The sequence below is a fragment of the Blennius ocellaris genome, assembly GCF_963422515.1.
Source record: "Blennius ocellaris genome assembly, chromosome: 17".
In the NCBI taxonomy this organism is placed as follows: domain Eukaryota; kingdom Metazoa; phylum Chordata; class Actinopteri; order Blenniiformes; family Blenniidae; genus Blennius; species Blennius ocellaris.
In genome coordinates this window covers 13188100-13215855 of record NC_137666.1, presented here as the reverse complement: position 1 = coordinate 13215855, position 27756 = coordinate 13188100, and the positions used below count along the sequence as shown (strand labels likewise).

Sequence of the window (27756 nt, the reverse complement as noted above, 5' to 3'; positions counted from 1 at the left end):
AGATATACAAATATATTCCAATGATTTTATTGTGTCCTTGGTGGACAGAATGATTTCCTTCTCAGATCTTCTACACAATTGTTTCAGAAGAAATAAGCCGTTCTTCCCAAGACAATCATCTCAAGATTGCATCTTGCCTTCTGATTAATGTTTCACTCGGAATCAGTCATTTCAATTAGGGAGGCCAATGCAGTATTTTTTTTTCTTTTAAGATCCTTCTTAGAAAACGTCTTAGTCAATTCTGTAGACTTTACATAAAGAAAGGATTTGATATACTATTAATGACCAATTGAAGGACTTCAAAAACATTTCAGAACCAATAAAATTGCACATCTAAGCCACAGTGGTGACCTGTCCACTGTGGGAATCAAACCTGTGAACACCAAATCCCAATTCCACAACTGCACCATTTTAATCGAACGTTTGCACAATTAGTGCCACTGTTTCTTATTTTGCTATTGATTTTAGAAAACTATATTCTGTTTATATGATTTTGCTCATTTAAATTTGTGAATTGTTTGCAGCATTGTTACATGATGACCCAGCCCTTGCCCAGAGTGGGCTGGGATCGGCTCCAGCAGCCCGTGACCCTGAACTGGATAAGCGGGAGAGAAGATGGATGGATGGATGTTGCATGAAGAAAAAAAAATACTTGAAGAAAAATTATTTAATAATTCTAGTGCTATATATTCACTAGTTGTTGGTAAATATTTGAGTTGAGTTAAAACAAAAAAATGTATCATGCATTTCCTCGCATCGCCTGCAGGTGTCACCATTGCGCGCCCCCCCTCCGCCATACCGGGGCTCAGGGCGGCTGCGGGAGCCGGAGCGGCAGCAAGCATCCTCCGGCCGAGCAGCGGGGTTCAGACCGGCGGAGGGAGCCGGAGCGGCAGCAGCATCCTCCGCACACAGAGAAGCTGAGCCGGCGAGCGGAGCGGAGCCACGGAGATAACTTGATAACGGAGAAAATCAGGGGCAGAGTAAGCCGAAAACAAGTGTTTTCTGAATGGATCAACATATTTTTTTGCACATTTTATTTGCCTGCCTCGCGCTGGTGATGTAGTTTTAAACGATGAGCGTGGACCGTTGAATGTTTGATGGAGCTCTGACTTCATGGAGCTCTTCAGCTTCTGGGATGAACCAAACAAAGAGGAAAAGAGGATGAATGCAGCTTAACGAGACGGCAACCTTTTTTCACAAATTCTAAGTGCAAGTAATGTGTCTTAGACTAAACCTAAATGCCTTCATTTAACTTCACCATTACCAGAGGTCATCATTCTGAGGACTTTTTTTTTTTTTTTTTTGCATTGACTTGAAATGCAAAAGAAAAGGTGCTTTTGATTAACTTTCACTTTGCATATTCTAAATATACTTTAAAATCACCTTGTGACTAATAGATGCTCTTATCTGGAGATCTCAGCCAGAGACTGTGAGTGAAGTTGCAAGATGCGCAGGAGAGGGTGATGATGATGATGTGCACATAAGGTAGATCTTCTTGAATCCCTTCTGAAGATGAGCCAAGGGCCAAATCTCGTCCTGCAGTGGCTGTCGAAGCTCCACCTGGCCCAGTACGTGGAGTCCTTCCTGGACAATGGCTACGACGATCTGGAAGTGTGCAAACAGATCGGGGAGCCCGACCTGGATGCCATAGGCGTCCGCGTTCAGTACCACAGACACAGGCTGCTCACGGCGGTGGAGAATCTCAAAGACGACGACAGAAGGAAATCACCTGGTTACTATTTCACTTTGGAGCCCCTGGATGCTTCTGCCTGCCACCGGTCCTCACACTCCGACTTCGGGACACCACCCAGGTCACTCTCACAGGCCGCAGGGGCGCACCAGCCCTCGTGTCCCGGAAACCACGACCTGAGGTTCACACAGTGCAATGACTTTGTGACTTATCCCAAACTGAAGCTCAAGGTTCTTATACGGGATAAGCTGGCGAAAGATGGGATCAACCTGGGACAAGCACCTTACACCCACAAGGTAGGGAACATCATCACGATGAGCACGGACTGGGCCTTTAAGAGCTGTCACACGAGATTTCATATGCTCACAATGTTGTGTTTGTGATGAGAAGTGTGGCAAATTTATGTGAAGGTTGCTGACGTGCCGTGATTCTTTGCCGTGGTTCTTTATTGGTCCGAGGTTGTGTTGGTGTCTTCTGGCAAAGGTCTGCAATGGCTCGCTGCGGCGTTTGTTCACTGAAAGTATTTATTTATAGAGCTCAAGTTAATTGGATTAAATGGAGCCGAGTTGAATGAGTATGGGCTTTACGTGACCCCCCCAAACTTTATAATACTCGTTTTTGACTCTTCCTTTATATGCATATTAAATGCTGGACTTTATTTATATTTGTTTTTTTGTCTATGTCCTGCCACACATAGACAATATCCCGGGTTCAAGCGCCATTTTAAAGACCTTTTTGTGCAGAGTTTCCATGTCGATACAGGGATTTTCTCAGAGAAGGGTTTTCTTCCTTCCACAGTGACTTTAAATCGTCTGCAGGTGAGTTTGTCTTCATTTGGACTGTCAATATGTCTGCTGTCACTCATCTGAACAATCAGCATAAGAATCTTAATGTATAAGAATCTACAAAATATAAATGTTTTTACTTTTCTTTTTCAACTCATTACAAAATATTGTTTCATATCACCCAGAACTGCACAACACATCCACGTTTTCCTGTATTTTCTGTTAAATTGTATAGTTAGGGATTCATTTACCAGATGAATATATGATAATCCAGTGGAGGTGAAGGCTTTTACAAAAGAAGAGCTCACACATAGTGAGAAAGAGTTCGAAATCCTGCTCTGACCCCTGCATTCAGAGGTCACTGGGACAATTCATCAGTCTACCTTGACAACAGATGTTCAATCTGGATGATGCACTGACTGACAAGTGTGCTGATTCTTCTGCATGTGTGATAACCCCGCGCTTTGTGTCGCCTGTTAGTTAATGTAATTGCAGAGAGCAGTTATTCTGCCTTTGGCATCCACCGAAGCCATTCTGCCCATAATACACTCAGCTAATGTTCGGACGGCAGCCAGATGAAAAGCGGCGACACATTTGGCTTATTCTCAACAATCTGCTGCTATCTGTGGAAGCCGTGACTGATGGATTCTGGCTTTGATTTGAAGTGCAGATATCCGCCCTTCGCCAATACATGTTGAACCGGTGGCAATGGATTTGTTTTAGTCATACTGCGAAACTTCATGAGGGATGGATTCCTGCCGAAGAGCACGGCTGGGCACCGCACCATTTGGCCACAGCTTTACATTTTTATACCTAAAGTGCGGTGGTGCTGGGCAGAGAGACCTCACTTTTAATTCCCAATCACACTCTGTCTTCCGGCAGATACAACTTGAACGTGCTGCTCATCAACAATAAATGTCCTCTGGACCAGATGTGTCTTTCTGGTGTCATTGAATGGTCTATGTCTAATCAAACCGTAAATATTTGGAGCCAGTTGTTCACATATAGGTTTATGTAACGGTGGTGAAGTTTATGTTGGGTGCTGTCTTCATCTTGTCAATGTTATTGATGAAAATGTATTCAGAAACATTTATTTCACCCTATCTAAATTGCCCTATGCTCTGCAATAGTTGCCCTGTGCCCGACAGTACTGAGCGCCACTGTTACAAACGCATACTGTCCATGAATGATTCAGAGGCTACAAACTACTAAGTGCAACGGCTCTTTCTGATTCACTTTTCTAGGTTACAGTCAATCCGGGCGCGGCTTTATTCACTTGGAAAAGTTCTTTTTACAGTTGTTCAGGGTTAAAAGTTCCACAACTCTTGGAGTCGGCGCAGTCACGTTGAAGTTTAAAGTTCATTCCCAGAGCCAAGCCTTTAACAGATGTGAGTGAATGAGGTTTTACTCAAGCAAACGGGTAGAGTAGTTACACTCAGCCTCGTCAAATTGAAAACAACTGTTTGTGACTAACAAAAGAATTATGTTGAACTTAAGTTCAACTGTGTGATTAACATGTGTCGCGTTATGTCATCACTGTTGCGTTTCAGTAGGAAAATGGGTCATTCTTTTTGGCTCATTACATTTGATCCGCTTTCGGAGTTACATTGGAAAAACATGAATCATCTTTTTTTTATACATTATTGGTGCGAACATGTATTCCTGCATGCTTTGGAGCTCTATAAGAACAGCAGGTTGGCCTTCCCAGGTTCATCAGATTTAGCCTATTGAAACATTTTCAGACTGCAGGTATGTGGGTCAATGTTGGCCATTTCCTCAGCAGGAACAGCAGACAACAGCTTCCGGCTAAGTATGACTCTTTTAGCGATGCTTCGTCTGCATATCGGTTCATCGCTGCACCGTTCATGTGTTCAAAATTGATTTACGATCAGGATTCTGATTAGAGACCAGACAGTCGTCTGGAAAATGGATTATTCTGATGCACGCTGTTGAGGTTTTCTTTCCTGTGCATTTTGCGGGAATTACCACCGATGGATGATTTTAGCTACTAAAGGGAAACATTATAATTAGACTGAAATTTGTTCCTGGGGTTTTAAACTATGATTATGAACAAGCTTTCTTTTCTTTTTTTTCTTCTTGTTCCTCTCACATTGGCATTGGTTGTATTTAATTTATGTGAGAACACAGTGGTGTGTCCCCTCTTGTCCACAGGATTTCCAGTGATTAAGAGCTATAAATCCCACAATGCCTCTGAGCCTCAGTCTAGGCTTGGTAGCAAATCAATTCCCAATGAGCAATGCAATGCCCCCCCCCCCCCCCCCCCCCCCCCCCCCCCCGCGCACACACACACACACACACACACAAAAGTGTCACTCTCGCATGACTAGTTCATGACTTTGACAAAGAAGAGGGGGTTAATACCATTAATGCTGTTTCAGATGTAAATCACCTCATTACTGGCTCCAATTGGAGCCTCAGAGTGGTATAGAACAGGGTTGACGTAACCTACATGAAAAGGAAGCAATATAACATTTTATATATAGCTAATGAGCCACGGTGGCAGATAATATCTTTTTAACAGACAACTGTTAGTGGTTTGTGTATATATGCCAACAAATGGAGATGGATTACACAGTAATTATGCTGGAAGAGGTAAAAATGCACACGTTAATGGACAAAGTGGTTTTGGAGCAATGATTCTCAACTGGTGGGTGTCGGTGTCGACCCTTCGCACTCCTTCACAGCAGGCAGCCATACTGCCTTCTAATGTGAATTTAATACAGCTATTTCACACACCACACAAAGACCCACAAACTGTGTTTACATATGCTAATAGAGTTCGGTGAAACACAGGTGCGACGCAGAGTAGGAAGATGGGAATTTCATTATTTTGATTAGTGTTGTCATGTAAAAGAACGAAGCCATCAGAGCTGAATTGTTTTATTTCGTATTTGTCCTCGAAAACACTGACATGCTCAAATTTCCAAAGTGGAGGGTTTTGGTTTTTCGCTTAAATGCAGTTAATTGAGCATAAATGGGAATACTTCCCTCTATATACCACAATTTGATTCAGAAGTCTAATGGCAGGCAGTTGATCATATTGCCTGTTTTTTTGTATGTTAGAATTACTTCGGTGTAGTTCAGTGGATTAAGATAATTTTTTGTGCCACATGTACTGTAATACTATAAAACTATACAGCAGACAAGATTTGACTGAGATGATGAGTATGCTCTGTGAATGAAGTGGAATACCAGTTTTCTCACTATACTTGACATCTGCTTAGAAAGTTTTGCAGCCTGGTGCTGCCTGTAGGTGATAGTTTTATTTTTTGGTCGGAATGGGATACTGAGTGCTGCTATACTGAATTATGGACAGTTTTATACCTCAATATAAGACATGGATGTCAGAGTTAACAAGAACGGTAGAATGGTAGTTTTTAAACCATTCAAGAACGGAAGAAAATAATTACCTTTAACATTTGTTTGTGAAGCAGGCACTATAAATCCTTCTGATTGGACGGATTCTCTTTAAAGCTGTCCTCACAAAAGGGCCTAAGCTCCCCTGAAGTCCTGTTTGCAGTGTCCTTAGTTAAAAACATCCCTGGACCGATGAACGGAGCGGAGCTGCGGAGAAGATTTGCCTCTGTTGCTCTGCCAGAGAACAAGCAGAACCAGCAGGCTGCTTTTGACATAAGAAAAGACAGCCTGAATAGAGCCTGGAAAAATACAAGGCCTGCAGCAGCTGACAGCTGTCGCTGCCTTTGTCACTGTAAAACGGGGGCTGAATTAAACAGTTTTTTGTTGAACAAAAGTGGGTTTTAAGACACCAGCAAAGGACGTCCCTGTGAGTACAGGTGGGACATGACAGGAAGAAAGGGCCTTTGCATATATATGAATGAGTTGAGTGATCTTGTTGTTTAGTTAGTTGGTACCTGGAGTCATTTTGTGGTTGTTTTGCTTTTGTGCTCCATTGGAAGTGTCACATTTAGTTTGTTACTTGCGATGTGGAGGGTCGAGCTCTTTTGTCTTTTGGCTGTTTTTTTTTCTTTCACAGCTTAAAGACGTGACATGGGGAATCCAAATCGGCCGATGTTCCTCCATATAAATTATTTCTTTTCCAAAGTTTATTGAAGATTTTGGCTTTTCCCTTGGTTTTCTATCAAAGTAAATTTGATTACTCTCTTTGTGGTGATAAATAATGCTGGATGTGTTCTGCGTTTGAGGTGCCAAAGGAAAATAGTCTAACAAGCCCACTGTCATAGTTGGGAATTGTCTCTCCAAGTAAACTGTGTCTTTTGGCCAGGTCTCCCTTGATAAAGAGAATGTCTCAAGTGATTTCCTAGTAAAATAAAGATGAAACAGACGGAAGGACAAACAGATGGATGGATGGACAACACACCAAAAAGCACAGTACAACCACCCTCAAAATACTCGTCTACCTCATAACTTGCCAAGTGGCCCATTGTCCAGAACAATCCACTTTGTTGTACAATGAATCTGCCAGTAGGAATGTGACATAGGCCCTTTGGTTTGCCACTCCTTTAGCCTCTTTTGCATATTTTACGACGCCTTCTATCCTTAACTCTGGATGCGCTCGAAGCAGATGTCTCCCGTTTTGGGCAGCACTGAGTCTCAAGTTACAGTAGCTTGTATACAGATGCCAAAGTGCTGCGGTGCATGTTCAGTCTTCCAGTATCCACTGAAACAGATAATCACACATATGTTCATTAGGTTTACGAGCATAATCAGCAGGCTGCAACTTTCTAAAACATTTACAAATATTTACACATAAATGGTCAGCTGGAAGTTGGCTCTACAATATAGCACATGACTATTCAGACATCTGTACCAATTTATCCAGCTGAGAGTCGGAGGGCACTGAGCTGATCGCAGTCAATGGGAGGTACACCCCGGATGGGTCACCTCTCTATGTCAGGGCGAACACAGAGACAGTCACACACACTTACAGGCTTGAAACACCAGTTAAGAACTTAAAAACTCTGGTATGTAACTACTGGTAGAGAGTGTGAACACGAGTAAGTGTGCTTAAATTGTTTGATATTCTCTCTGTCATCAACTAGTTTTTTTTAGTAACTCCCAGCTTGTCCGGATCACTTCTTCACACACCGATAACTATGAATGTTTTTCTGGTTTCTTCCAGACAGCTCAAGTGTACAGCATTGTATGTCTGTCTGAGCACATGAATGAACTATATGAATCATGTTACAGTCTTATTTTGATTAGCATGTCCTCTCTCTTTCACTGCTACCACTGTCTTTCTTCTTCTAGCACTTTAGGGTCGGCCTGCTTGTGGACTTTATTCATGTTCTGTCAGTATAGATTACATCAAACCACTGGGCGATTACCGGCATGTTGCTGGATTATTGCTCAGATGGTGCTGAATGAGGGGGGTTCGGATTGAGAAGTATTGCATAGAGCACTCAAAAGCTTAACATGCCACAAACATAGACGTGCCTATAGGTTGGGACCTTGTCTGGCTTCCTTAAGCAGCAGTCTGCTCCCGTACCGCCGACATGGATGCATTCGTCAAAAACACAGCTGGCATTGTGCCAACATGTACTTAACCTCTCAGTGTAACATCATAGAGCTGTGCATGCATATGTTGAACTTGCAGAGGACATTGTCCCATGTGTAATGTAAAGTGGGCAGTAATGACCTATATGTGTGAATTCAAGATTAGTATTGCGTAAGGTCACTTGTTCTGTGCATCTACAGCTCGCCAGTTAATTTCCACTCTGAATGGCGTTCTGCTCTCATGTTGCCTTTGAGGTGAAATCCCGAGGAAGAACATCTGGAGGGGCTTTGCCTAGAGAAACTAACAGACGCGCACATAGTTAATGACTAGCAATCCGCCATTTACATGCTTATTTCAGACTTACAATTTCCACTCATGATCTCATCCTTTATTTTTTTTAAATCTTTGAGTGAGATTTTTTTTTTTTTCATTTTACTCCAGTTGTGTTCTGTAAACATTTGTTTTTTTCTATAAGCTCACTCTGCCTCCAGCCTTTTATGCCCTTCATTGCATCACAGCTATTATACTTCAGTTCTAAGTAGGTCTTTGTTAAACTAGGTGCTGCTCTCAGAATATGAATCACTTTGTGGTGGAGAAAGCCCCCTTTGCTTTGTAACTGACTCACAAAAGAGGCAACCACAGCGAGAGACAAGGTTTGAAATGACTCCGTATGGATTGATGCGCAAAAGTCTGCACTTGTGCCGCTGTTTTTAATCCAATCCAATCCAATCTCAACCTTTTATAAGGCAGTGGAGATCTTCTCGTTTCTGACATACATTGAAGACAATCCTATGATGCATGACTGAATTGTTCTGCTGGACATTGAGGTACAGTAGGTCCTGGTGCTGCTGCTGCTGGTGGTCTGTTCAGGCGGCTTACTGTCGCAAATTATCTTCTCTTTCATGTCAGTTCATCTTATTAAAGCATTTACTCTAAGAATATATTTAAAAAAAAATATGCTTCAACAAATTATTGTGCACATTAAAGTTGTGCAAATGCAAGTCCAGTGCTTGCAGTCCATCATATTTAACGTATATTTTTTCATATAATAAATGAGATAGTACAACGGTGGTGCTCAGCATGTATCCAATCTTACTCAACTACTCTTTTAGGCGAGTAATGGTGAACAAGTCTGTGTTTTGGGTCAGTATATTCCTGTTGAACATAATTTATCATCTTTAAATGACATTCGGGGTGAGCTTAGAGACCTTTCTGTGTGGTTTGCATCTTTCCCTGGTTGTGGATAAAATTTCTCCCCAAAACGCATATTTGAAGCCAAATAGTTTGAATCTGAGTGTGTGGGTAATCGTCTGTCTCTCTTACTGTACAGTATGGATCTGCTGTAAGTTTGTAAGTGAAAAAGCTGCCTACAGTCTTTGAAAGGAGGTTTTCAGTGACCCTGGTCATATTCCATGACAAAAGTCTCATCACTCTTTCCACCTGGCATTGTTTTACTGTATTTGCCAACATCAGCGAGGTTGGATGTTAGTATTTTCCGTCAGTGTAGCAGAAGAACTCGTTTAGTAGAGGAAAAGTACATTCCTCTAACGTGGTTAAATGTTTCTTCTGTTATTTATTCATGAAACACGTTTTGCATTTTACATGATTGGAGTCAGGGTATTAGTATGATGTAAAGATTTCATGTAATTTATATCGGTTGTCTTAAATAATCAGGCCCACTGAGAGATGAAACGGATCCTAATCTGATCAAACACATTCATTCATTCGCCTAAATCATTTAGATTGTTTGAAAAGAAGTAAATCCGAGAATATGGGATGCATTTCTTTTCCTCCGAGTCCTCCATGACACTGTAAATTAGACATCTTGCATGATAGGAACAAGTAAATTTAATCAGGTATTTTAAAGTTTGATGCATTAAGCTATTTATACCTTGCTTCTCGTTTTGACATATTGTCATGATTTATTGAACCAACTTGACTATAATGCCCTTATACCTTCGGGCTAAGCGTATTAATCCATCCTCCTGACTGTGTACACCACTGAAACACATTGTTACGTGCCACCAACACAGGCTTTTAATCATTGGAGATATTGTAATCTATTAGTCTTGCATTTATATTGAAATATAGGTCATGCATATAGATGCAGCTTATAGTTTGTTTGCATGCTCGGACCAATGCATTAGTGGTACTTCCACATGGCACATATTAATAATGTGTTCACCGTGATTTGGTGCATTGAGCACAGACGTTAGAAGGCAGTGAATGAAAGGCAGGATTAATTCACATAAGCTGTTATAGGGCTAGATGTTTGTGTTGTTTTATTTCTTTTGAGTAAAACTCTAGCCTCAAATAAAGAGGTGTATTTGTGAGGTACTAAATGAAACATTACAAAATCATTGCTGAGTGGTTTCCATAGTATGAGGTGTGTATTCCCTGATAGCCGGAGAGCTATACCGCGTGTCGCAGCAGGAAAAATCAGAGTCAGCAGGATTTTTCAATTTTCAGGAATAAATTATGCTCAAAAGAAGTACGTGAAGGATATAATGACTGTTTTATTAAAAGGCACATTTGGACTAAACAGAGTTTATTGTTAGTGTAATAGACACAAAAGTCCTTTTCTAACAGGGTTGCCATAGCAACTTGTACCAAACACTTTGCTATTATTTTCACCAGACGTCTTTCTGGCTACATTCGAGAGCTTGGGGGCACACTGTGGTTCAAGTTCTATGGGGAGGCTCCTCCTCCTTTATTATGAAATCTCCCGCGATGGCAGAATATCTTTAAAGAGAGCAACTGTCATAATTAAAACTCAACTCTAGGAAAACTCAGAGCTTTGCTGTTACACACATGTCTCCCAGGTTTAAAGTCTGATCAGAAGTTGCACAAATTAACAGCAGTGCGTAAAACATGTCAAATCCAAGCTTTGAAAAATTCAATCAAGCTGCAACAGCAAGTCAACTAAGGACATTAACAGCCCTCCGTCACAAAAATCCTGTTTGGTAGGCAGTTTTGCACCACAACCGCAATTAGATTTGTTTTTGTTGCATTGTCTGAGACACTGGGCAATCATTTTTAATTAAAAAACCTCAGCCTAATTTGCTATTACACTGCTCTTTTACTATGTTGAAGTTTAATTATTTGTATGTCTAGGCCTCCCTTTGCACTGCAAACAACAAAAATCAGAAGTTTTACATGTCATGATTCAAACTTTAAGTTGATTTTAATCGCCAATGTATTGCGCCTCGTGATGCTTTTTTCATACCTTCACCCTGCAGGTATACCTGATATAGTCAATAGATTACTTTCATGTTTCGAAAGCTTTTGTGACCCACATTAAATCTCAGGCTTCCAGTCCACATGTTTGATGTTTTGGCCCATTAGTGACTTGCCCTCGAGGCCCAAAGGATTAGACTAACTCCACTGTTTCAGCTTTTGCAGGGTGCCCTGTCATGACATGTACCCATCAAATGCAGGAAGTCAGAGTTGGTCTTTTGCTGTCGCTTCTTTTGGTATCAGATGAGAGCAGCTCCTCGACTTGAAAGAGAAAATAGGAGATTGAGCAAGAAAAAAGAAGAAAGATTGAGTCTCTTACTATGAAGTTCCATTGCATGTACAGTATTTTTTTTATTGTATATAGACCCATTTTAAATGGAATAAACTGCATGTATAATTTATGATTTTGTTTTTCTCCTTTCATAATGTGGATCTATTGCTCAGGGATGTTTGCAGAGCTGACCCTCCAAACGCAAACAAGGTCACAGTAGTGATGCGTATTTCAATGTCATTCTATAATTTAACAAAATGTGTGCAGGATAGTAAGGCCTCATGCCTCATCAGTTTGAGTTTTGTTTTTGTGTTTATCTCGTGAGCGGTGTGCTGTAGGAGCTTCTCCACAGACCCCACAGCTGTGTCCATGCGTCGGCCGTCTGCACAAGAAGAGTTCACAGCTTGCTCTCCATCCAGCTGTGTATTATTGGTCGGATCAGAGTCGGGTCCGCCCATGCTCGTGAGCATTCACAACATAGAGAAACAACATTTGCTTGACCTTTCACTGAGGCTATGGGCATAAATATATATCCAGGGATCAAACTCCCGTAGCGCAGGACCGTATCTTTAGATCATGACCCACTTTCCACGTTTCTTCTCCTCCACAGTAGTTAAGACCCTCCTCCCTTATGAATTTCAGATGACAATTCATCTGACACTGTTGCCAAAACAAAGTGTAAGCTGAGCTGCTTTCCCTGTGCAATATTTGCATAGTATTCAAAGCCGTGTGAAATTAAAGGGATGCGATTGCTAATTTTCTCCTCATTATCTTGCTTTTGATTTCCGCGGAATAATTAATGCATTTAGTGTTGCACTGTCTCCAAACATAATGTATTCAGTCAAAGAAAATATAAATGGAGCAGCTTGGCCTATATAGTGCATTCCTTTGTTTTGCCTACGGTTTCAACCATTAGCCTCCTTTATTTCCTGTCTCAGTGGATTATTATAATCCAGCGTGACTTTATGTTTAGTCATCTCTTGTGGAAGGTGTGATGGGATTTTTGACGTTTCCAGATTGGTGCTGCTCACTTCCCACCCACATAGAATTAAGAACATGGAGCGATTCCGATTGTGGAAGGTTTCTGCTGCGTTTTTGCACATATATGAACAGGATGGAAACTGAGCCCGTAAGCCATTCTGAAAGTAGATTCTAGATTTCAAGTGATTATGTAGACTGTGTGCATTATTGCAAGTAAGAAAGCAAATCAAGCCATGAATTGCATTGACCTGCTGTCTACAGATACTGGGGTCATTTCCTAACATAATTAAGGAGTTTATTGTGCACTCTTTAACCAATTTCAAAGCTCTAATAGCCATGGCAACAGTGGCTGCCTGAAGGGGAAAAACCCGAAATTTAAGTTAATGCTTGAGTGACTAGAAAAGTGCTTTTGTGTGCCACATGTGACAGGTCTTGACTACATTACCGGTATTTCACCGGTGCCCTCATCAAAAATGCATCATTTCTATTTTTCAAACTTTCAAAGAAAGGGTATAAAGGGTCCAATAAAGTAGGCCCAGGTCACGCAACTTATGAAGAACAGAAAGAAACTGCGTTTCAGTGTGCGTGTGTGCGTGCAGCTTTTTCCTGGTATTCCTGTTTCCTCCCACGGTCCCAAAGCGTTTGAGGTTCATCAATGTCTCGAAACTGCCTGAAGGTGTGAACGTGTGCGACTGTGTATCTCCCTGCTTTTGCCCAGTGGTGGACAGGTGACGTGCCCAGGTTGTTTCCTGCCTTCACCCATCAGCAGCTGGGTCCAGCTACAGCCCCACTTGCAATTGGATGAAGTCTTTTTCAAAACGTCAGCTGTGACTGACTCCCTAAGATAAAGGGGATATAAACAATAAAGTTTCGCAATAACTGTACATTTCACTCTTCTGTGGTCCTTGATTTAGCTAATCAGCAATAATATGACTCATGTTTCTCACTGTTTGCAAAAGCAATCACCAGTTTGTTTTCTTTCATTTTCTGTGAAGGCTCACATAACGTCCTAAGACCAGCAGTGATTTCTCTTTGTATTCCTGTTCATCAGTCTCATCAATGTGCTGCATATCTTTTACATCATGACGAATGCGTGTGGTAGCTTGTCTGAATAATGGATGGATGGATTTTTCCTGCTTCACTGGTGATGCAGTAGCAATTTCTCTCCAAAAGCTTGTGAGGTCCAGGCTGTGCCTCCTGGGGAAGTTGATGGCTGCGAGCGAACATTGAAATGAAATCACGAAAGACTCTATTGAAGATGTGTGAATGGATTTAACTCATAAAGTTCATACATCTGAAGGTTTCTCTGAGAAGCTCTGAGGAAGCGATGGTGCTGTTAGAGTAGGTTTCAGAGATTGTTCGGTTGGATGTCGCCATCAACTGAAAGAATCAGGGCAAACCAAATTGCTGCACTCTATGTGGCTACGCATAGACACATAAGAAGTATACGTTCTGCTTTGAAATATTGATTTTGTCTTTCTGTGTCTGTGCTACTACAACTACTGCACTTTGATCACTCTCCCCATGACATTTCCTGGGAACCTTTGAAGTTCAAGGACTTCATGACATGGTAGCGTTGGCAGATTTGAGAGCGCTATTCTCATGTGCTTCCAATCCAATGTCTCAATGTCTATTGTAGATTCTTGTAAGGAGGGAGTAGAGGAAGAGTTGTCACTGTTTTTGAGTTTAGTCTTTCTTCTTTTGGCATGTTTGGACCTTTTTGCGTGCAATTTAATTTGAAAACGATTGAATTCAGGCGATAAAGTGAGATGTATTCATATAAAAAAAGTATTACAGACTCCACCAAACCAAGGGTCAGAGTGTATGAACTGCACACATACGTGGTGTATTTTATTGAGTGAGCACTTAATACATTTCACCAAAAACGTATTAAGCAAATTACTTGTATTAAATCCAAGAAATAGCTGAATTGTTAAACCTTGAAAACTTCTACACAAATGCAGTGTTAAAGAAATGTAGAAAAGATGTCAACTTTAAGGTGTGTCAAATATTTAACTTCCGGGGACTAAACATAACCTCTCTGCATTGTCTCAGGCTTATCTTTAGGCTATATCTGTGCTTATTCCCCAAATGCCACAGAGTTTGCATCTTGGAGTTGTCTTTTAATAAATCTAGGACCTGCAAGGCTGCCAAAAAAAAAAAAAGAACAAGCCCAGAAAGGCCTGATAGCCACTAATGTTATAAACATCCTGCCGTGTGCCAAGTGGCTTAGTGAAATGTTAAATGAGATGCATTATGGCCAAACCGACTCATACCATTTAGCACTCCAGTGGGCCAAACATGGTAGCTTGAGTAAATCCCTGTCTCACACTGCCAACATGACGATATTATACAGCTTATGTGAACAGAGCTTATTTTGAACACGGCTAGAAAAAAAAAAAAAAAGATAGCTGACAGAAATCACTGGTTGATACGGCTTGCTTCGTCCTCAGATAAATTTGTACTAATTAAAATGTTGCCGTAGAAGGGCTCCGTTTGAACTGCTCTTGATGCACTCTGCGTTTTTCATTTTGTAATGGCAGAGATGCTCCAGCAAGTGTGGAATTAATTGGCTCAATTCAATCAATTACCATTTGATTAGGGAGTTCCCTCTGGCACAGCTAAATCAATCCCTATCGGTTCGTCTAATTGTGGCTCTGCTATAGCGTCCGATTTAATATAATCTTTAAAAGGTAGGACAGAATTAGGTCTCGACATTCTCCTTTCTGACAGGCAGAGATCTATGTTTTTCAGTGTGCTTTTTAATTAGATGAAAACTATGTCAATAATTCATGCTATAATTGGTGACAGCCACTTTCCAAGCTGTTCAGAGACATTTGCATTTGCTTTGGTTTCTCCCACATCATTTCTCTTTTCTTTTGGAAAACGTGAGCCACTTGACACTGCACGCGGATTTGTTGCACACCGAACACACAAACAAAACTGCTTATTGTTTATTCAACCCAGGGGCATTTAATGCAATAGTGCCATGGAGAAAGTCCTGTTGACTTGAAGATGCTAATATTGTCTTCTCAGTTGTTTAATAAATCCTGAATTTGAGTATTTTCCTGTATTTACAGGCTGAGCTGTTACTACATGTGCTGAGTTGTGATCTTACTGTGGGGTTTTCTGCTACTTTATAGTCACATTTACTATTTAATAGTGTAGAAGCTGTTATATTTTTCTGAGATGCTTTAGCTTTGTTTAGTCTGAAGGCAACAAGTATCTCAGTAACAGGAGCAAACATTTTAAATCGAGCCACTCGGCTCCTCTATCATGTATGAGTTTCACTCAGGAGTCAATGATAGCTTCAAGGGTCGTCTCACTTCAGCCTTGCAAAATAAGACATGTTCCTGTCAATGTATTTTAGAATAATTAGAGCATGTTTAGGACAACACAGCTCCATATCAGGATTGATTTGTTTTATAATAATGCATTGGTTTAATAAAGCACTTTTATGGACAATCAAAGACACTTTACCTTGCATTTTTCATCGGCCCCTTCGACCACCACCAACCACTCACTCTCACACTGCATTCACCCACACAGTTTGGGGTTGAGTGTCTTGCCCAAGGACACTTTGGCATGTAGGTAGGCAGAGATGGGAATCGAACCTGTTGCATTATGATTGGGAGATGACCGCTCCACCAACCAAGTCATTCCGCCCCCATTAGGTTTTGATTTTTATATTTTGTGAGACAACTCTATGAGGTTTGACTTTAGCAGCCATACCAACCATTTTTTTTGTTCTATAGCTGCCCCCCTCTCCCCAACAAACACATTCTCACACACACACACACACACACACACACACACACACACACACACACACACACACACACACACACACACACACACACACACACACACACACACACACACACACACACACACACACACACACACACACACACACACACACCCCGCTGGCTTTCGTGGCAGCTCACGTTGACTCACACTGGCATGAAAACGATGCATGTCATTGTGGCCTGACAAGTAGACACTGATCATATGTTTACAAGCAAATGTCCTCAGGAGTTAGTCTCACATTGCTGTCAAATGCTGTTTGTGGAGAGTGAAATCACATACGAGATTAAAACTGATTGAATTTTTTTGACTGTTTTTGTTGTCAACCAAATTCCAGCATTGTGTTGCTGTACCCGTATGCTGGAGGCCAGCCGGTCAAAGAGCTGAGCAGTGGTGCATCCATGTACACACGCATGCAATATGATTAAAGCTTGAATTTAATTTTGTGCCTATTTTGGACAGAAAGGCTTCGATCTCAGAGTTGCACAGACAGTGTTTGAGGTGAATCGGATATTGTGTATATTGGAAAGATCCAGCAGAGGAAAAAGTGGCTGAGAGGGACGGTGCAGCAACTGAAGTGAGCCGTAATCTGCAGGGTCTCATTTTCTCAATCCGTGAATGGGAATGACAGTGGCTATTTTTACTACACATAGTCCACATCGTATTGTATTTACTTGGATGGTCTAATGCAGATCATCACACTACAATGAAAGAGATGGATGGCATTCATGAAATGACAAACAGCAGTGTCCCATCCACATGGCATCATCCATGAACCTCATTGTGAGCAGTTCCTTGCGAGGAGATAAGAATATAAACCTTTGAAGTATGACCAGAAAACCAACACGATCAAAGCAGCTCTTATCCTCAGCTCATATTTATGGAAATGTTCACAGGGATTTGAAGAAGCCTGGTGAGGAGAAACTAAGATCACACAGATTTTGGGGTAAATAAGGCTATAAATTAATCTTCAAGTATTAATATCAAAATCGGCTGCTGTGTATTTGAAGTCCAAACTTCACTGAGAACTTTATGCCATGACTACCAGTACTATTCAACTACTGGTGGACTCGTCTATTTTGGGTGGTCATTATCTCAGTGACACTGCGCTTGGGGGCAGGTGAATGTTGGTTTATACATTACCGAGTGTGATCTGGCCGAGTGACAGGATGCTCAATAGCTAATGCATTCATTACGTCCACTGTCCGCCGTGCCAGCCACTGTGCTTCCAGCCAGATGCAGTCATCCTCTCAGGCATGACAGCTGTAGTAGATACTGAGGCCTGTTGATGCAAGCCGAGTTTTCACAGGGATCAGTGCAGACAAGCTAACGAAAATCCATATGGCACAATCAGGCCAGCGTACTACATCAAGACCTCTGGCTCTATGTCTGGTGTTTCCTGGTCTGGGTGATTCACGAGTGTGAGTGCAAGCCCCCCCCCCCCCCCCCCCCCAGCTAAGAATCTAAAGCTGATAAAATATAAGGAATCTGTAAAAAATATGAAAACAGAGAGCCCTGACTAAGAAAGGTCTCATTTTGATTTCGGTCTGCTGCGTACCACCCTTCAACTGTTATCCACGAGGACAGGTTACATCTTGTAGAACGTTTCTTAAATGTCACAGAGTTGCTGTGGCACCGTTTTCAACCATGTCAAGCTCCTGTTGGCATTTGAATTTTAAGTTCAGCGAAAAGGTCGTGGACAGTGGCACAGATAAGAAGTGAAGACACTGGCCTCTCCTTGACAGTGAAATGCCACTGTCATATAGCATACTGTGACAACGTTCAAAAGCAGCTGATTGGAGATGTCAACAGAAAGCAGGAGAGGAATGCTTTCCAGTTTCCTCAGACCTCAACATTGCTATTCCGAGTGATTCAACTATAAAACTATCAAGTCCCATGAGAATATGCAGTGGGAGTGCATAACACTCTGGAGGCAGCCATTGTTGTTATTGTCCAGTAGCGCTTGTGTAGTACTGTCGTGGTGTGCATGCAAAGCAGCAGCATTACCGCCACCGGAGCCCAAACATTTTCCAAAATGCAACAAAGATTTTGTGTTTGCACTTGAAAAAGCCATCTTGTAAAAGGGTCCTTAGTATCAGCAGTGATGTGGGATGAGTTGAGCAAGGCCAAAAATCAATTCGTTCTGACAAAATGTGACACATAGTAGTATAATTTCTTGCACTATCTCACAGTATTTGGTGAAGCAGAAATGACATCTTTAATACAAAAATTAAACTGTAGGATATGGTTCCCCAGTGAAAACACTGACAGGGATGTAACTGATGTTCAGTTCTACTTGTTGACTGGAAACCAACATGGCAGGCTGAAGCATTACAAGCATTACATTTTGAGTTTTGTCAGCATGCATCCAAGCCCAGTGTTCAACCTGTGAGGCTGCCTGTGATTCCTCAAGTGCGCTGCATCTTCTGACTTTGCACTTATTCCTGGAAGAGGCCTGGTTTGTGTCAGTGTTTGTTTGCCTGCAGGCAGACCGCGTCTCTCTCGCTCTGGCTCAAATACACATGGCTGAATATTAATCATGCTTTCATGTTTTCATTTTAATATGCACGAGTGTCTGGTCGTGCAGCTGACGGGGGATGTTTATCACACTGTCCCCGAGTGAAAAGTTTGATGTTCTGAACTTTCTTAATGAAACAGATCCACGACAGATCCCACGGATCAGCTTCCGTAAAGAAGAATGTGAGCTTAAAGCTGCTGACATTTCGCTATCAACTTTTCTTTTTCTTTTTTTTCTTTTTTAAGTTCCTCTTTGGAGTCATCCTCGCAGAAAATATGATATAAAGTGCAAGACATTTTATATGGATGACAAGAGACACAGACAGAGTCCACACAGATTCAACCATGGATAGAAATCCATGAAGTGAACGATAGCTGCTTGGTTTTTGGCCTCGCTTCACACAATGGATTTTGGCTCCAAAAAGACTTTCTTTATTTTGGCAGGTTTTTTTTTTTTTTAATCATCTATGCAAAATTTGCATAGATGATTTAAAAAAACAAAAACCTTTCCTTTTACGTGTTTCCTCGGGTCCTTGGCATGATAATTTTTTTTTTCCATTCATTGAGCATTTCTGACTCCAATTGGAAATTAATTGTTATTCAAAGGCTCGACTATCAAAATATATAATGTTCTGGTGTAGGAAGGTAAACAGAGGGCTTCAGATTGATTGGTGCCTTTTAGGTGTGAGGATGGATTAGTGTCTTTACTCTGTGCTGTGTACAAAGTGTGCTACATATAGATCGTCTCTCCCACTTTGTCCTCGTATCTTTGCCAAGGTTACGGCCACATCTGATGCATTGTATCCATTATTCAGGCAGTTTTTCTCTGATGCTGATTCGACATTAATCACGTAATGGCCTCCGTGGTGGCCAATAAAGGCTATATGAGAAACGTGACTGTGTTCATCTATTATCTCATTAGCCCTGTAAAACGACATATTTATGACTTTTTCTGACATCATTTATGGCTTCTTTAGTTTTTGTTGCGACGCTGCAGAAATTGCTCTGTTCCTAATTGTCCGTGTTCTTTCCTCATAGGAGACGATACAGTAAGTCCATTGCTCTTATAATTGGCCACATGTATGAATTAGAGTTCACAGATATTCAGTCTTACAGACTACTGTAGGTAACACTATCCTGGAGAATGTCAGACAGTTTCATGTGAACCTCCTACATGTAGTGCATGGAATGATATCCACCATAAGGCAGTGCATCAAATCCTGCTTGTACTGCATGCTTTAGGCGCATCCATACTTCATCAGACTCTGCAAAAAAGCATGATTCTAAGCTGTTCACGACCATCAGGCGTAACGTCCCATACATGGAGTCGACATTGTGTTAGTGGTTCTATTACTCAAAACTGGAGTTTTACAGAAAAGAGCCATAAGCAACTATCTAACCATCCATCATCTATTCCACGTTATCTAATTTAGAGTAGCTGGAAGCTGGAGTCAATCCCAAAAGAGTAGACTGGGTAAAGGCAGGCTGCACCCTGGATAAGTAGCCACTCCATCTTTGGGCAAACACAGAGAGTCTGACAAACAAGAAACACTCATATTCACTCCTACAGTCACCATTGAATCACTAGTTATACACAGGCTCTGTTAACACAACAAAGTTTTTCATTGAAAGTAGCAAACGTGCATTTTGGGTGTCCATTAACATGACAATGGAGCTCGAAGCCACTGAAAACACAACTTTTGCCAAGCGGCTCCCAATGTCAAACTTTTTGAAATCAATCCGTCTCCCTGAAAATGAGGAAAAACAACAGTAACAGTAAATAGTTCTTCTGCACACACACACAAGTAAATAGACAATAACAACAATGGCAGCGTTCAGAGTGTCATGATTCCCACTACAAAATGTTCTCCTGGGACACGGTGGTTTTATAGTTGAAGTCACCTGTAATAGCAATCCAACTTCATCGTCCGTTCATTTGAATGCTCGCCATTTTCAATGTTTACAGTGTGTGTGTGTGTGTGTGTGTGTGTGTGTGTGTGTGTGTGTGTGTGTGTGTGTGTGTGTGTGTGTGTGTGTGTGTGTGTGTGTGTGTGTGTGTGTGTGTGTGTGTGTGTGTGTGTGTGTGTGTGTGTGTGTGTGTGTGTGTGTGTGTAGTTCTATTACAAAAACAACCAATAGTGACAACTCATGGCCTGGCTGCTGGTGACATCATTATCAGTGTTTCTGCAGTTTCTGTGTAACATTGCCAAAATGTTGTTGTGTAAAGATGAAACTTTGTATTTATTTTTGAAAACCAATTATCCAGTCATTCATGTTCTGTACCAGATGTATCCAGACTGCCTAAACTGCAGAAAAACTCAGCCAAAACAGGTAACCCCTGGACAGGTTGTCGCAAATATAGATCCAAACACACAGATGAAGATGGAGTGTTTGGATAGTTTGGAGAAACCTGGATGAGCTCTAGAGAAAACCTGTGTAAGTCCAGTGCCAATGCCACACAGAATAAGCTCTGTCAGACAGAAAATTACAACAAGTCATCTTGTTGCGCTAATACAACTGTGCTATTGCACCGCTGTGCAACTCTGAAATCCAGCTGATGTGGAATCCTCTTAAATCACATGCCAAACCTCTATCTTATGTATTTAAATTTATTTACACTTAATAGGATTAATATCTGCGGAAGTCGGATTGTATTGTCTACGTTTAAGCATTTATTTATTTATTTATGGGCTCAAAGCACCTTTGTAGACTAATGTCCCATCTGTTTTCAAATGAATTTTCATTTCCCTGATCATCCAAGTGAATCTTACCAGCGCCCTCCTTACCCAGATTTTTTTCCAAAATAGAGTATTTGGGGCACTGCCACGAACTGTGACTGTGTTCTGGTGAATGTCCTTGAACAATTTCTATTCAACTTTGTGCTTGAAATACCAGCAGTGAGGGTACATTTACTCTCTTACTGCCACAGTTGCAGCTTTGCCTTCATCTTGAAGCACCTCAAGACCGAGCCGTTTGGCTGACAGTGCAGCTGATGAAATCAGTTGCACTCCATAAACCCTTGATGTCAACATCTGAGCAACATCTGTGGTACTCACCGTCAGTGTAGGAGCTAATGATGCCCAGTGGACAAAGTGCACTGCAGAGTTATTTTAAGGATTGCTTGCAAATGTGGCACCAGTGTAAGTGGTGGCCCGACTTCAGTCATGGAAATACACATTAAGGTCCACAGAAAGGAGGGAAGTCTTGGACCATTTGACATATCTTTGATATCACAATATGGAAGATGTACCTGGCAGTTTGATTATTCTCCATATCACCTCTGTGGGAGCTGTTTTTCCGTAAAATAAATAATAATTTTATTTTGTGCAAAGGCAAGTAAAGCTTTCCTTATTTCCCATTTTCCTAAATATTTATCTAAACTTGCAAGAAGTTTGTCCCAATTCACATCCTGACTCACATTTGCTCAAGGTGTGAATACGACTTGTCTGTCGTAACACTTTCAGTAATCACACCTAGTTTTACTGCCACGTGCCGATTGTGAGCCCCAGAAACAACTTCTCACTCATACCTACGAAGGCTCTGGCTTTGGCTTGTGTGTTTTTGGCTTCTTTTCCTACTTTAGCCAAACTAATAATCAGACCCCCCCCACATCAATAGAGCTGAAATTAAATGGATGAATGACTGGAAGAAGGACAAAGAAATCAAACGTGCTCCACTTGGCTCCATGTTAATAGGAAACCCAGACTGCAGTATTGACTTTGTTTAACTTTCAGATTCACGGAGGGAAAAAAAAAAAAATAGCCGAATGGGAAAATTAATAACACTTTCTGATTAAGCTGCATGAAATTGCTCAGACACACTCTTGGACCAAATTTAGTGGACTGTGTTGTTTGGTGCCCAGTTGTCAGTTTCTTGCTGAATTGCTCACAAAATCCCACTAGCTACTTTGTTCCTGCAGTTGAACAACTTCTGCATTCTTCTGCTGGCGGTTATTTTATATCAACTCTCTACCTGTTTGCACAAAGCAAACATTAAAAAGCGGATGTAGCTGTTCTGATGATGGCTGTGATAGGGAAGCTACAAAGACATGCAGAATGTGCATTTCTATGAGGAATGACAGGAAACTCCACCACAGGTATTGTATCAGCTGGTCCTGCAGGATGGACGTAGGAAGCAAGAATGACCTCTGAGGCCTTTTGCTTTAGCTCAAGCTGTCAGGTTACCTTCCGGTTGGATTTTGTTTCTTAAATGTTGACATACTCCCTCGAGGTATGCGCAATGAAAACACAGTATGGCTGATCATCATCAATACTCATTAGCACATTGCACTGGTTTGAAACTGCTGACGTTACTTGGATACTTGAACATGCTTATTAAAAGAGGCTTTGGACTTGACTGCATGTCAATGCTAACCGTATCAGAAAAGGCCCCCCCATGTGTGAGTTATTTATGTATGCCAATCGCAGTAGTAAACACACCCACTCACCACCAGGGTCATTTACATCTCACACACAATTACGCAGCTCAATGCGGGAGAGGATCACAGGACTGCGTTTGAATCTGCATTTTAATGAGGCTTTTGTCTGCAACTGATTGTGAAATTACATGCAAATTATATCTCTGTGAAATCTCCTCTATAAGCAGCAACAGATACTGGTGCAGCCTTTTATATATCTTCTTTGACAAGGACATTCACTTTTTTGTGTGGAGGCGTTGTTTTTGGAGTGTTTAGAATCTGCGCCCCCACAGTTTAGCTGTAGTTTAATGGTCGATATCCTCCTTATTATCTGCAATAAATAACTTCACCTGTTTACAGTTTGTGACCATTAAAACAATTTGCAAATAAACTACCAGAGTTGAAGGTTTTAACAGGAATTATTCACTATTTTCTACCTTCGTATAAACAAAATCATTGAATTATATCTACCTGCAAAATTCCTCTTTTCACACGTCCTCTTACTACAGGCTAGTAATATTCATACTATACTGCAGTTTTGCAGAGGTTTTTCAACAGCCTGTTATACACTTAAATTGCAGTATGCTTATTCTATTGACTTTGGGTTGGAACTTACTTTTTCTTTCATATCATGTCTTTTTTCCTGAGGAGTTGGACCTGGCGATTACAGTAATTCATTTATAACAAAATGTTAATATGTGGACCAGAAGTGACAGGGTGTGCAATATATTTCTGGAAACATCATCAGAATCATTGTCTCCTGCTTACAAAACTACAAAAAAAAAAGTTGCAAATAACTGTGTCCTCATGCTCTGTACATGTTTTGTCAAGAATTATTAAGTGGAAAAAATGCAGCAAAAGGTTTTTTTTTTATAGATTGTTCTGTTTATACACATTTAATTTGTATTTAAATACTCTACACAAGGGATCTTTCTGTAGTTGTTGTGAACGTATCAGGAAAAAGCCACAGTTATCACCCATGTCCAAAAAACCCAAATAATTTTTTCGAACCTCTGTGAATGGAGCACAGCAAATAGTTTCACGCATCATGAAGCGAATGGAAGCGTTTTGCTGTCATCCGCAGTGGCGAAGACAGTTTGCAACAAAGCAATAATAAAAATACGTTTGGCTTGAAGGAAGTGGGATAGAGACAAAAACAAAGCAGAGAAAAGTGGGACAAAAGAGACAAGAAGCCAAAAGGACTTGAATAAAGGGAGCAAAACGCAGACACGGAGAGGAGGAGGTGGAGTTTTACGAAAAGGAGGGGTGGTATGTGATGAAGCAAAGGCTGGACTGAGGGGTCTACATTGTGAAAATGATTCATGGGCCATTACAGCTTGAATTCCTGAGTGAGTGTCACAGGCTTCACCCCACAATGATGTGACCTGAGAGGATATAGATCCAAGTAGAAATTCCTAATGTCAGCAGTTTTCTGAAAATTGTTTTACCAGTGAATCTTTTTTTTCCATATGGAGTCCAACTAAGCCTTCTGTTTGTGTTTTTATAAAAAAAAAAAAGATTTGTTGTCTCCAAGATGTCCATCCTGATACGTAAATTTAGCGGGGCTCTGGTCATCATAGAAACCTTATTTATTTTTATCAAATACTTTGAAATGTATTCACAAACGGCGCTTTATAAATTATAGAGCCAACTGCAAAGAGAGACTTTAAATGTATGAATATGATTATTGAATTTTTTATTCCCGAGTGCTTATGCTTGACTTAATGCGATTTAACCATTTTGCATTATTAAAGTATATATGATATTTTTACAACATGGCTGTTCAGATGATCTGCATAAACCACTGGAGCTCGTATAAGCTGACTAAAGCTGTGGAGACTGAAAATGTCATATTGATATAATGGTTGCTGTGGTAAAAATCTACCAACCAATGCATCCAATAAGGAAAGACCGATTTTAACACGAGAGTGTTAAAACATCTTGCTAAAACAAGCCTGGTTCGATGATTGAGGTCAAATGTTGAGCAAATGATTGATTATTGATTTTTAACCATTTGAGGTATTGTGTCAATAAGGTGTTTTAAGTTGGCATTAAAAGTAAAAACAGTGGAATATAAAAATATGTCTTCACTGTGGTTTGTTTTCCAACATGTTTCCAGGCATGGAAAGAAAGAAAAAATGGTGAGGAATCTCCACAGTCAGAAAAGATGTGAAACACCGAGAGCAACAGCTCTCTTCAACGTTGATCCATTTTCTATCCGGCTTTCAGTCTCACTATAGATCCTCATGCAATTCTCATGATGTCAGAGCACGCTTGGCTAGCCGTGGTTAACTTCCATTAATGGGTGTACTGGCTGAGAGGTGGAGGTCCTCGGGATTGACGACGTTGACGACTGAACATCTGTATGATTATAGGTGGAGGCAAATCGAATGGGACAGCATTTGTTGTCAGCAGCCATGCCGGTGTGTCTGCAGTTGTCAGAGTGTGCATGTGTAATCAGTGTGAACGCTCTCCTGAACATCTGAAGTTCATCTCTGCAGTGGGAGGACGCAGCACAGAGAAATGGATCTCCCAGAGGAGAGCCCCGCCTGACAAGTCTAGTGGAAATACTGGCTCTGACGCGCAAGTGAGGCAGAGTGTTGTTAGGAGCATCTTAGAAAGATCCCCAGGAATCCTCCAGTATGATATCAGTGTTGCTTCTTAGCCCCGGAAAATGTAGTTCAGATGTAGTGTTTCTCTTGGTGAAAGCTGGGTCACTGCCATGTTAAAGGTGGTCTCTGCCACTATGTTCCAGTGAGGATCAAATGCAAGCCATGTTTACTTGTGAATGCTACAAGAACAGACTGCACTCATCACAACTTCTGGTTCAATATGCTACATAGTCACAGAAGTCTTGCTCGGATCAAATAAATACTGCATTCACCACAGCCCGTGCTCAGTTTTAACAGCAAATATTTTTATTATAAACCTGTATAGCTAAAGGCAATGATTGCCAATACTTTATCATTAAAATAAAAGAAGACATTTCTAGTAGCAGCAACAATTGAATATATCAAGTATTAAGATAAATACTGCATTATTGCTCAGGCTTACTTCACACACAGTTTGGCCGGACCAGTAAAATGGCGGCGTAATACTGAGAACTTGTGCGTTTTCCCTTAATTTAATGCACCAATACAAGTACATCCTATAAATGCTCACAACAGTTTTTTACTAAATAAATGATGAAGAACCTCAAGTTTGAGAAACAGTCCAATCTTGGGTAAAGCTTAGACTATTTGGTGCTCATGTTATTTAGTGCTCATGTTAAGCAGTAAGCTTTCATTCGAAGTCGCAGCTGGATGATTGACTTGCACCTTGATTGAGTCTCCGTCTTGCGTCAGGAGCCGTGACCTACCAATTGTCAGTCACGAGAGACCTGCCAGTTTCCACTCAAGACAGAAGTTGAAAGCATACTGAACATCAATGTCCATTAAAAAGAAAGAAATATCAAGGAAAAAGGCTTGGCACTTCCAAATGGTTGCACTTGTCCACAAGTAGCAGCCTCTCAAGACTTCTCATGAACTCCATCCAGCTGCTTGTTAGTGTCTCCTCGGGCCACTTGAATGAAGCCCCCCCCCCCCCGCCCCCCCATAGTTCAGGGTACAAAGTTCTCGCTATTGTCACAGTTGTTAGCAGCCAGTGAATCGTAAGCTTTGTTCACACTGGGCAAGCGTCGCTCCATGTAAACAAACACTCTGGTGTGGTGTGAGCTATTTGTCAAAATGTGAACGCTGCTATCCAAATTGGCAAGTCGCCAACAAGGCAGTTGAAAACCCCTTGAAGAGCTGGTCTTACTTTGAGTCCAACCAAATCTCGTGTGCTTCGTTTTGAGTACGAAGGGATTACATGGAAAAATATGTCGACCCTAAATAAAACGAGTCTGTTTCCGCTATTTTACGCCTTTGATGCATAATTTAAGCTCTCAGTTGGTAAATAACACCACCACGGTCCTCTTCCAGGTGCACTGATGAAACTAACAGCATTGTTGAGGAATTTAGTTGTGTTACATTAGCTACATCACTAAAACTTTCCATTTGCCGTCTTTTGCATTGATTTGAAATGTGAATGCAAAGTGAACCAAAATAAAACGTAATCACAGCCGTAATATCAAGTTGCTCCCTCAGGTGTTTATTTGCTTCACTCATTCATTCATTTTCTCCTCCTCACGATCTTCCCCCGTCCTCCATTGGCCATCTTGCTTTGTGTCGCGGTGTTTTCCAACATTAAGTGAATCCGTCCTCACCATGTTCTTCCCACGAAATGCTTCAGGAGAAATGCCCCGAGGGTATTTTCCTCCCTCATTGGGTCAATTCACTTGTTTTTGGCACCATGTGGAATGACCTCATTCCGAGGCCCCATGATCTTACGTTTCATGATTGACAGCTGCCCTTGACTCCTGCGTCATGTCTCAGAGAAGGATCAGGGGATGTTGTGGTCCTGTGGGAGCCGAGCCGCCTCACTGATAATGCAGCTTGCAGCGGCATCTCAGGGGGGGCCGCAGCCCAGTCACACAAGGGTAATTACCCGAGCACCGGGGTGTTGGGCAGATGA

The 27756-nt window shown here is 41.3% G+C and overlaps 1 protein-coding gene across 1 annotated transcript; it reads left to right on the top strand.

Moving 5' to 3' along the window:
* Window positions 1–1512: 1512 nt before the first annotated feature.
* LOC308142295 (sterile alpha motif domain-containing protein 5-like) lies at window positions 1513–27756 on the top strand (the record flags this gene model as incomplete). The annotated part of the gene is made up of 3 exons (XM_080512643.1): window positions 1513–1986; window positions 25691–25789; window positions 27589–27756. The coding sequence occupies 3 exons, from the start codon at window positions 1513–1515 to the stop codon at window positions 27754–27756; spliced, it is 741 nt and encodes a 246-aa protein (XP_080368769.1).